Below are 12,199 nucleotides of genomic sequence, written 5' to 3'. Positions count from 1 at the left end.
AGTGTAACGCAAGTTGAACCTCCCCCTCCCCCCAAAAGCGTTACGTAATTTGTGAACAGACCCTTATGAGGTTTCATCACCGCGAGAAACTTATTGATAAAAGATATTTTAGTTAATAGATAAAGATTGTCGCTTCGGTTCCCTTTGTTCTGCTGTCCGAAACATGTGTGGTACATACCTGTCAAATCGTATGGATTTTCCTTCTTTGACATTTATCTCCCCTATCCTCGCCAGCAAAAGATGTTCCGGACAGCGACGACAGCGACAATCTTTATCTAGTAACTAAAATATCTTTTTTATTGATTGATTTTCATTGGCTTTTATCGGTGAGATCGAACAACCTAAGTGGGCTTCGTGGCCGTGGTTAGCGACGTCAATCGCCTGAGCGCAAGTGCTATAGTGAGTGTGGGTTCGATTCCCCTTCCCTGGTAAGGAGAAAACTTTTCGTGATCGAAAAATTCTCCACAGGTGTTATGTGTCCTGTCCATTGTCTCATGCCAGGTGTCAAGTGTTCAGTCTGTACGACCTCTGGTGAAAGTGGAAGGCAGCATTTTTACAGAGCACGATGAACCACAGAATTGAAAGTTATTGCAGTTATTATTTAATGTAGTTGGGGTCGTCCCATGAGCACCTTGATTAAATGATATCTGAAATCATTTCAAAATGAAAGAAATAAATAAATATCCAGTGAATACTTTGCATAATCCCATGATAGACTGTAACCCAGTTCTCTTTATTTTCAATATCATTTATGAGAGGATGGTGAGAAAACTACTTACTATCCAGTGAGTGAAAAATTTGAACTTGATACCCAATGTGGAGTACTTTAAACTTTTTTATATGTACTTTTTCTGTGTAGTGCGCGTCCGATCGTATTTCCTTAAGCACACAGAACGATCGCGCGATCATCGAAATGTTTTGTTTTGTATTGTGCGGTGAGTAAATTTATTATCAAGTATAAGTCTTATGCACGTCCGATCGTGTTTTCATCAGCACGCAATCAGTATGGACATTCGATCGCGCAATCATCAAAATATTTAATTTTGCGTTGTGCGGGCGAGTAAATTCATTTTTAGTTAGTTAAAAGTTTAGTGCGCGTTCGATCGTGCTTCCTTTAGCGCGATCATCGATATATTTTTTTGCTTTATGCTGTTAGTGCGTTCGATTGTGTTTTTGTTTAACCACATACTCCCGATACCATATATCCAACATTCCAGTGATTTCCTATTCCTCTCACCACAGTCGAGCCTTCCCTGCCAGCGACCAGCAGCTGTCCCGGTCCTGTGTGTGAGTTGAGAGATGGGGCCTTCCGAACTCCATTTACAGGCAAGTACTGAGTTCATTCATGCATTTCAGTCCCTGAGGATGGGGTCTTCTGAACCCCTATCAGAGGGAAGCATCAAGTTATTTCGCGCTTTCCGTACCATGCATCGTTTGCTGTTTCTAGTCCCTCCGCAATTGATACCAATTGGACACTGCGACGCTCTAGCAGAACCTGTGTCGTTGAGGCACTTATGCTGCCTTTCGTCAATGGATCCTTGCCCAAGCCGGTCGCCATTACCAGAACGCATTGCCTGCCGCTTCATGGTGGACCCCGAACCGCTCAACCCAGTCGTGCTAAATCCCTCCGGATCTCACTGCAATGCTTCCTGTGTTCAGAGTCGATCTGTCCCTGGGTTTGAGTCTCTCAGCCAAATATGACTCTGCTAGCATCAGTTCTCTGCTTGATCAACTTCCGTGTTTTAGTACCACCTTGAAACTCGCTGTTCCCTCGACTTCCAAAAACGTTGGCGACGCCCCCGTTAGTGCGACAGAACACGTCAGCTACTACATCCACTACCAAAACCTCGGAGGAATGAACTCTAGCATCGCTTGTTTATCGCTTGGCTGTCTCAGATTTTTGACATTTAACGTCGATTCTAACATCGTAGTTATCGTCCTGACAGAGACGTGGTTGAACTCCCAAACGTTTTCCTATCAGATGTTCGGATCTGATTATGAGGTTTTTCGCTCCGATGGAAATCCGTTAAACAGCCGAAAGTCCACCGGGGGTGGAGTTATGGTGGCAGTTCACTCCGGTCTGAAAGCGACGACTATTGAAAACGCTTCTTGGGCCTGTCTAGAACAAATCTGGATATCCTTAAAATTGGGCGACCGTAAATTGTTTTTGTGTGTGCTGTACATCGGAGATCTAGTTGGAGATAATCACCTTATTGACGCTCACTGTCAGTCCGTCTTCACTATATTAGAAACTGCATCTCCGATTGACGAGATTTGCATCTTGGGCGACTTCAACTTGCCTGGCATTCGGTGTATACCTTCGCATAGCGGCTTTCTGTATCCAGACCGTGGACGCTCGCAATATCATACTGGTGTCGCTGGACTCCTTGATAGCTACAGCGTAGCAAGGCTAACCAAGATTAATAACATAGCGAACGAGAACCTTCGCACGTTGGACCTGTGCTTTGTTTCCATTCGAGATAAAGCACCCTTTATTTCGGTGGCACCTTGTCCTCTTGTAAAACATGTTCCTCATCACTGATAGCCACTTTCGAAAACCTTCAAATACCTGTTCGCAACGCTCATCCCTCTTCCGTTTCCTACAACTTTTCGAAATGCAGTGGTCACTGCAGTACCGCGAATGTGCTTACTAGCATTGACTGATTAATCGTTCTGGACCCCAACAACGTTGAAAGCTCCGCTCTAACTTTCTTGGCGTATGTAATTGACCGACACGTGCCAAAGAGATCGCAGAAAGAATCGCACCCTCCATGGTTTTTCGACTGAACTACGAAAAAGTCCACTAAGAGAGCAGCTTTTAGAATTTTCTCAAAACATCGAGAAACCATTATGTGAGGCTTAATCATGAATACCAACGAGCATGTCGGCAAAGCTTTGCACGGTACCAACGAGATCTTGAGCATAAATTCAAATTTAAACCAAAATCCTTCAGGAACTACGTCAACGAACAGCGCAAGGAATCCGGGCTTCCATCGACAATGAATTTGAATGGCGAAATCGCTCTTACTACTCAGGAAGTTTGCCGCTTATTTGCCGAAAAATTCGCGAGCGTTTTCAGTGACGAAAGGATTAGTGACAGCCAAGTCTCTATCGCAGCAGGGAACGTTACTCTAAAAAAACAGTCTTTGGGTGCAATCAACATCGATTATGATATGATCCTGAGAGCCGCCAATCAGTTAAAATCGTCAAATAATCCCGGACCCGACGGCGTATCGGCCGTCTTCATCAAAAGGCATATCGTCAGTTTGCTCGTTACACTTCTTTTCTTGTTCAGGTCTTCGATCATCAATGGTATTTTCCCCTCCTGCTGTAAGTTTGCACTAATGTTTCCAGTCCACAAAAAGGGAGACAAACGCGATGTGAACAACTGTCGAGGGTTTACGTCATTGTGTGCCATCTCGAAGCTGTTCGAACTCGTCATTATGGAACCACAGCTTTCACACTGTAAGCCAATTCTTAGTGATGATCAGCACGGATTTACTGTCGGTAGCTCAACTTCCACCAATTTACTGTGCCTCACATCCTACGTCACAACCAGTCTAACAGAACTGGCTCAAACGGATGTTATTTATACTGACCTCTCTGCAGCTTTCGATAAGATTAATCACTCATTAGCCATTGCAAAACTGGACCGATTCGGGGTAAGCGGCAGTCTGCTGAACTGGTTTCATTCATATCTTTCTGACCGCCATCTGACCGTAGCTATTGAGGAATGTACCTCCAAAAGTTTTCATGCACCATCCGGTGCACCACAAGGGAGTCATCTAGGACCACTGATCTTCCTGATCTTTTTCAACGATGTACACCTCGTTATCAAATGTCCTCGGTTGTCTTACGGAGATGACCTTAAAATCTTTTTGGAAATACATAGAATCGCTCTTGCAACTTCAACTAGATCGCTTCGCGGATTGGTGATCTCTAAACCGAATGGTGGTAAACCCGGCCTAGTCTATAACGTTGTCACGAAAAAAACAACTACAGCATCCATCCGCTAACTGGGCTAAAACATCAGTCCAGTTAACGAGCGCCGTTTTTTAACTGGGCTGTCGAGGGGATTTACGATGCATTATCATGTTCAATGTTTTACATGGAACGACAACAATATACCATTTAGACGCCCCTCGCAGCCTGGTGTTTGTTTTTGTTTTTTGACGGATAACTGCTTTTTGACTGGACTTTGGCCCAGTTAGCGAACGCCCAGGTAAAAAGCAGTCCAGTTAAAAAGCGCACAGTTAGCGAACTGTTGCTGTACAGCCTTCTCGGTACAGAAATAGAGCGGATTCATCTTCAGAGTTGCGAAGAATTTCACCGACATATACTGTTTAAAAGCTCTCTATTGCTCTCTGGTGCGCTCGACTCTAGAGTACTGTTATGCAGGTATAAGAAAAATCGGTTCATTTAGCGCTATTCTTTCACTCACCTCTACAGTCTACACACAATCGCAAATTAGGCAACTGTACACGAGCCCTTCCAATATTTTCGATTTCGATTGTCTGCCGTTTGGCTTCAGTTATTAACGAATCATGCCAAAAACAAAGAGACAACATTCATCACCGAATCTACCCCACAGATAGCAAATGATACATAGCCGAGTATTTGTTTACATTCGGTTCGCAAACGACGCAAATGAGTGGTGAGTGAGGATTCGGCAGACAGATTCAGGCCGCAAAACGAATCATTGAGTCTAAATTGAATCAATCTTCTGAGTCCAACTCAGTGTTTTCTGCTGCACTCACTACACATCGGTTCTTTCTCATCTCTCGATTTCTTTTCGCACTATCTGTGGTTTCGCTTAATTCTGGCGGGGGGGGGGGCGGCCTACCGAGTTACGAAAGCCGATGTCAGTTGATCAACTTCGAGCTACTTCGCTCAAGGAGAGATGTCGACAAAGCCATTATGATCGCCGATACCCTGCAGGGACGAATCGACTGTGGAGCTATGTTGAAACAAATAGACCTGAAACCAACCTGAAACACCCAAATAAACGACGTTATTCGTTGAAATTAACATTTTAGAGTCTAACTGAATTCGCCCTATAGTAGACCCCCTGGGGGTTCATAATAGGAAATTGCTTCCCTATAGTCGACACTTCATTTGATTTTCATGTCCCGTTTCGGTACGTTCTTCTTCCCTATTCTTCCTATAATGGACACTCTCGTGTTTATTTTTTTTATAGAATTGTAAAAAATCATCTAATTTTACTTTCCATAGCATTTCCAATGCATGTAATCAAATCATTGGACTGTAAGGTAAATTCTCCCGTGCTGTAATAATGCAAAAATGGCTGGAGGGTCTATTATTGGTTGGGGGTCCACTATTGGGCACTTGCACAAAAATGGCTGGAGGGTCTATTATTGGTTGGGGGTCCACTATTGGGCACTTTACCCTAGCAACCGTGGGCGGTCAATCATGCTCATGCTCATGCATGCTCTAAAATCATTTCAAAATGAAAGTAATATGATTAATGTGTGTCGCCTCGAATTAGTGACAGTGCTATAGAAGGCAAAAAAGCAATAATCGTTAGATATTCGGATCGGTTATTACAAAACGGTATTGTCTATCCAAGCACGATTTAAGCACGAACTGTGTTTGTGTTTAGTACGAACAGATGCCGGTGGCTGCGTTTCTTAACGAATGAGTTAAGGACGAGTACATACAAGTACATTGCCAATCTCCATCTAATGGGGACCACTTTTCTATTCTTCAAGGTAAGGTAGTAAGGTAGTTTTTTTTTCTGGAATGGGATATATGTGTGTAGTACAGTTTCTCAAGATCGATCGCAGTATCGATTCCTAGTGGAACCACTATTGTATGCATCTTTCTCTGAAGAGTAAAGATACATTTAAGCTCTAAGACTTGACAACATTTAAGCTGGTCACAAAGTTGTGCCTTTGCCCAGGGAACTTAATTATGCTTCACTGTTTTTGTAAATATATAAATAAATACATGATATATCCTTTAAGAGAGACGTCCTTTAAGCTTCAGGCACAACAAGTTAGTGGTTGTTGAACGGCCATATGTAAAACCAGGTTGGTCGTTGCATATATATTGTTTGCAGTGGGCATTCAGCGGGCCCATTACAACCAGCTCAAAAGGCTTCGCTATTGCACTAAGCGATGTGATACACCCCGGTAGTTGTTCACATCACACTTGCTCCCCTTTTGTAGACCCGAAACATATCTGCAGTCTTCCACCAAGATAGGAATGTGCCGCTGGATAGAGAGAATTGGAATAACAAGAGAAAGGGGTCAAGCAGACAGGAGATATATTTTTGAGAATCATCGATGGAACACCCTTAAGACCAGGCTTAGATGAAGTCTTAAGCTTAGGCATCGCTCTTGAGATGGCTTTGACATTTACCTCTATTTCACCGAGCCATTGATTCGCTAACGTACGGGACGTTCAAGGCAGCGTTGGTCTTTGGATGAGATCCTAGTCGTCGCTGTATCCCTCTTTGGTAACGTAGGAAATGATAACGACTGATTCGCTTATACTCGTGGTTGAGTCTGACATAGTGGAATTTGAATAGCAACGTATGGTGTTTCGTCTAACTTCTGAGTGTAGCTTTCTTATGGAACGTACACACGGTCAAGCAGTTTGACCAACATTGACTCCACCTCTCGTTTAATCAAACATCCATCAAGTTTTACCAACAGCGACACGAACAATCAATTTATTCGACCAACACTATCACACACGAACGACCGAAGCGCCAACTTGAGCACCAACCACCAAAAAATATATGGTGGTTGGTGCAACTTCACTACAAATGCTCAAACATATTCGACGAACCTTGACTCCGCCCCGGACAACTCAAACCAAAATCAAACCGTTTTATTTTTTTCCAACCGAGCCGCCAACTGTCAAATGGTTGTTCGAATAACTTCACACACGTTCAAACAAAGCAGCAACCGAAGCGTTTTCTTGGGGGCGGAGTCAATGTTCGTCAAACTGCTTGACTGGTGTGTACGTTGCATTACAACTTTTCAGCGACTAGAGTGCATTCGTCATCTCGGGATCCGAGAGTCAGATCGAACAGACTTTTTTTGGGACATGCCTGTCGATGATGTACACTATGATGTGAGAAAAAGTTTCTGCATCAGAATTAATGTCCACTGGATCAAGAATGTGTTCCAAATCCATATTTTTGATAGCACTTCGGTAATACAGCGATGATCCACCTTATGGAAATCGTACGACAACACAGCTGGGTGTTGAAAATTATCTTCGACGGCAATCACCAGAGGGCGGTGATAAGGAACATCCTTAAATAAGGGTGCAGGAGTTAAGCCAAACAGATAAAAGGTGCCGAGATACAAAGCAGAGGTCCAGAGAGCAATTATTCTCGTTAACCTCGCCGTCAAGTGAGATAGCGTTGCGTTACTGTAGTTATCCAGAAAATTAACGGCAGCTGCATGACACGTGGAGCTGTCAAGATCCGGACGGAAGAAGCCGCTGTGAATAATAATCCATATAATGCTCGTAAGGTTGAAGTCGCTCAAAATCACAACCTCATGACCTCAACCATTTTAGCTTTCAAGCGGGGGTCAACTGTAACAAGTACGCCACCTCTGGTAGTTTTCCTGCGATCACAGCGAAAAACTTTGCAGCCGGCTCTACGAACGTATATGTAGCTCGAAATAGTTCGAGAATCAAACCAGTTTCAGAAAAGTTAGTCGATATTCGTCCAGGGGTTTTTTTACGTTGCGTGCACGACGCGTCCACGCAGCTTGAAAAAACGTTACGTGGGCATCGGCCCTAATTCCTCCAACTTTCTAGTAGTAGATGGAGATGTCGGACTGCATGTGCCGAGGTGCGGAACAAGCACAACAAATCGGAACACTACCAGGCAGAGAAGCATTCATTGGCTGAGAGTACTTGCCGACATAACGATTTCAGAAGTTTACGCCCCTTCTATGCGTTTCGTAATCTATGGCTGCTCCTATCCACTCTACTGGCAAAGCCAATCCCATCAATGGGCCATACTGACCAACTTTATTAATCAGAGAACAAAACGCTTCTTTTTTGTTGCACCCTTGTTCACTATTGCTTCTAAGGCATTTTTGTTATCTGCATTGAATTTTATCCCGCACCATGATAACACAAAAAGGACACGATATTTATGAAAGAGTCCGTATTTTAGTTCAATGAGATTCAGGTTATGTTCCAAACATTGTAAAAAATCACGATAATTTATCACAAATGGACACCAGAGCACTAAATAACAGAATTATGCTATGTGATGATCACTAGTTGAGAAATTTTCTTTTGCGGCAAAGTAAAGCTAATTTCATTTGTAAAACATTTTAACTTTTTTGCCAACATTATGCTTCAAGAAAATAAAACAATAAGTTCTACGCTATAAATTAGTTGTTAATGGAAGGATTTCAGAGTTCGCTGCATTGATTAGGTAAATTATTGAATTAACTTGAATATTCCGGAAAATTACATAGATCTTAAAAACCGCGAGAAAAACGACTTAATTAAAAATCGATTTTATACGGTTTTTCTCATGTTTTCCAACCTTTTTAAAAACCGCGTAAAAAATCTTTGAAAAAACCGCGTTAAAACCGTAAAAAGCGAGCTTAATGTATTCAGAAAGTGAAGTGAATACTGCTTCAGTTTCTCGATTGAAACGATGCGTTATGAGACCTCAAATGATTACGAATGTGCATGTGAATGAAAATTTAGCTAACAGCCGATTAATTTAATGTAAATGTAGATACCGTGCACGCACCCAACTTTGCGCAGCTCCTAACTTTGCGCATTAAAAGACCTTAAAATTATAAGACAATTCGAATTTCAACTAAGCCATCTTGAAATCCATATTTCAAGAACAAGTGATGTTGTCAAAATGCGTTTTTCAGTTGTATAGCTCTCTTACATTATTGTTAGCCATACTTCGTAATAATAATGTGAGTTCAATGCTCACTTAAGTAATAATCAACGTTCAACGTCAACTGTCTATGGCGATATCGCCAGCAAAAAATGTTTCGCCAGTGACGACAGCGACAATCTTCCTCTATAGTTTATTACTTATATTTATCCAATGCATGAGTTTGTGAGGGGCAGCAGGGACTATGTCCAAGGGCTTGACGACCCCTCCCCATGGCCACTGCGAGTTAGGGGGCCTGCCTAGGATGTGGTGGGGTTTGACAGTGGGCTCTGTTAAACCTCTACAAAAAGCTGCATGTGTCCATAAGCAGGCCCTATCAAACCCAGTCAACACATGAACGTATATGGTGTCGTGTAGGATGCTGAAGTGCAGGCGATAGAGGTACTTTTCCACACAATATGTATGTATATCGTCTCCAATTTAGCATCTTGTATTGCACCATGTGCGATTTTATGTAGACTGGGAAGCGACCGTGTGCCGCTCAAAGCGCACAAGCCCAACACGAGTGCCAACCGGCACATCAGGATTAATACCAGTGAGATCCTGATTACGGTATACTGGTCAAGGCAAGTGACACACACGCGCGCGAAAGTAATGCAAAATAAACGACATGTAAAATGAACGTAAATTTACATTCTTACTTAACGTCAAATAGAGATAAAATAAGGGTTGCTGAATAACATTAGCTTTCGATTACTATCAATTATTTTCAATTTTAATCCCGTTTCTTTTTTACTTTTCTTACGTTAACAAAATGATAACGCGGGCGCCTAATCCGAAATTCAAATGAACAATCGCTCACTTTGAGCGATTGATTGTTTATTCTCGCGAAGAATGAACAATTGAACAAATTAAGGAAATGCTAATACTGCTGTGTAGAAGTTTCATAGGTCACATCACTTTCCATGGTGAATCCCAATCTATGTTACTGATTACCCCACCCAACTAACATTACTTCCTTCCCGTGGTAAATGTGGAGATGCAGAGGTATTCTCGGTCTCTAGTAGCAACAATTACCACACACTCACATTCCCTCCCTTTCCCAACTGACTGTAAGGACTTGGCCGGCGCCGTTATTGATCAACATTTGCGAGCTGCTGAAACGTGCACTTCGAGAATAGTTGGTAAATCCCAACCACTATTCACTTGGATCGTAGTGCAATTTGCACCAGTTCTGATCAATCACGGAGTAGCAACCATTGATATGTACAGTCAGTCTAAGCTAAGCTAAGCTAAGCTATATTTATCCAATGCATGAGTTTGTGTTTCAAGTGCAATGATGCTGTGTATGCCCAGAGAAACATCTTGATGAGCAATTGAAAAACCAATTAGGTAATGATTTTACGTGGAAGTTATGGTTTTTTTTATCGAATCAGATTTTTCTTTTCTGCTACAACCTATAATTTAAAACCATTGTTTTCTATGCTCTATCGCTAATTATCTTTATGTAGTACCGCCAATACGTGCGATACAATATTGAAGTATGATTTTTGTCAAACAAAATCAAAGCTCGAATTCTTACTACAGACTGGTTTCTATTTATTTTTGTTAATAAAATTGTTATCCGTTTTACCCAACATCCAACAGAGATCAGACAAATTAAAAAAATATTCGATCTAAAATGCAAATCTGTTTTTATAATTTTTGTGAAGGCGTAGATTTTGCTCTACGTATCTGCGGCATGAAGACACGTTAATGAAAATCATAAAACGCCGAACAATAAAAAAGAATACTTACATCAAGTGCCAGCTTGGTAGCTTGCTTAAGATCAACATTCGCCCCGGTTCCACCTTCCAACAATCGCTCCAGTCCGGCCGGCAGTAGGTACCTTAATAAGCAGATAATATGGTCCAAATTAGTTCCACATACTAACAAATAATATTCCGCTAAAGGAAATTAGACACATGCATTCAAGGCTATTTTGCTATGCTGAGGAAAATCAATATTTTTTATGCCTTACCAGCCCTGATCCTGTAGTAGTTCGAGCATCCTACGCCCGTTTCAAGCGCCAATGCCTCACAAGGATGACCGAAGAATCCGATTTTTCCGTGGTTCTCTCCGAGGAGGACTGTGGTTACAAATGCAGTTATTTAGTCAGCAAATTCTTCCGAAAATACACAGCGGCCTATCGACACCCAACGCAGAAAAATAAGCTATCGCTTTTTTTTGTGACAGACGAAGAACCATCAAACTTTGTTGACAGATCTTGTTCGAGCTAAAAAATGTTAAAAACAAAAAGGCGTCACTGTGGCGGCTTCGTGTAAATGCAGCTGAATATTTCTCGGGTACTTATTCAAAAGGACGTATGTGATTTTGTAAACAAAGATTCAAACGTCGATTTGTCCAATCTGATAGCACTCCTACGCAAACCATTACCACAGACAGGTAGGGGAAGCCTTTGGCTACCTGATGTTGGTGTTGGTTTGCATGATGTAGTATGCTATATAGATAATATGATTCAACCAGAGTAGGCTACTTAGAATAAACGATCCACTTGAAGTATCGTAGCGATGGTACCAGACGTGGTTTATTGACAGACTGTTACATTGGCGACGAGGACAAATTTTTCTTACAAGAAAAGCGAATGAAGTCAAAATTTCCGTTAGTGCAAATTCGGGAAGAAAATCATTGCTTGAATAAGTAAAATTTTGGCTATCGAAATTCAGAAGAAAAGAAGAGTTGAAGGATAAGGTAATTTGAGTGATTGAAAAAAATGCTAAAAAATATTACTGCAATGAAAATACTGATCTTTATTTTCATCGCTGTTCGTTTATTATATTGTGGAAATTAAGTTTGAAATTAAAAACAGGATAACGAAGGGAATAAGATTTCTAGTCTGTATACCTGGTACTTGGGCGAAGGGAATGTAGAATTCCAGTCCGCATATTAAAACCCAGAAAAACGAAGGGAATGAAAACATTCTAGTCCGTATATCTGGTAGCCAGGCGAAGGGAATGTAGAATTCCAGTCCGCAGATCAAACCCAGGAAAACGAAGGGAAAATCCGGTCCGTATACCTGGTACTGAAGCGTAGAGAATGCAGAATTCCAGTCCGCAAGTAAAGAATCGGCGAAGAGGGTTCATGTGTAACCCTAGTCCGCCGAAAGACCAAATGTAGGAGAACCAATGTTTCTCAGTCCATTTGGCAACTGAAATTGAATTGTTAGGAAATTTTCATTAGCTGCCATGGTTACAGCTTTTCTTAAACAATGAAGAAAATCTAAACAATGATAAAGATAACCTAATCTCGTTCGGATTAAAATATAATCCAATTAAATTTAAA

At 41.7% G+C, this 12,199-nt stretch overlaps 1 protein-coding gene across 1 annotated transcript in view; it reads right to left on the bottom strand.

Moving 5' to 3' along the window:
* The window catches only part of LOC134221076 (tudor domain-containing protein 3), a 30,424-nt gene extending 19,299 nt beyond the window's left edge, over positions 1-11,125 (bottom strand). Inside the window, exons 1-2 of the mRNA XM_062700265.1 lie at positions 10,878-11,125; positions 10,655-10,745 (exon numbers count right to left, since the gene is read on the bottom strand). Of these exons, the coding sequence (XP_062556249.1) occupies positions 10,655-10,745; positions 10,878-10,906 (120 nt within the window). The 5' untranslated portion in view covers positions 10,907-11,125. The remainder of the gene's footprint in view (positions 1-10,654; positions 10,746-10,877) is intronic.
* Between the last annotated feature and the right edge of the window lie 1,074 nt (positions 11,126-12,199).

Source organism: Armigeres subalbatus, chromosome 3 (genome assembly GCF_024139115.2).
Source record: "Armigeres subalbatus isolate Guangzhou_Male chromosome 3, GZ_Asu_2, whole genome shotgun sequence".
Taxonomy (NCBI): Eukaryota; Metazoa; Arthropoda; class Insecta; order Diptera; family Culicidae; genus Armigeres; species Armigeres subalbatus.
The sequence above is the reverse complement of the archived record's forward strand: the minus strand, read 5'-3'. Positions and strand labels throughout refer to the sequence as shown.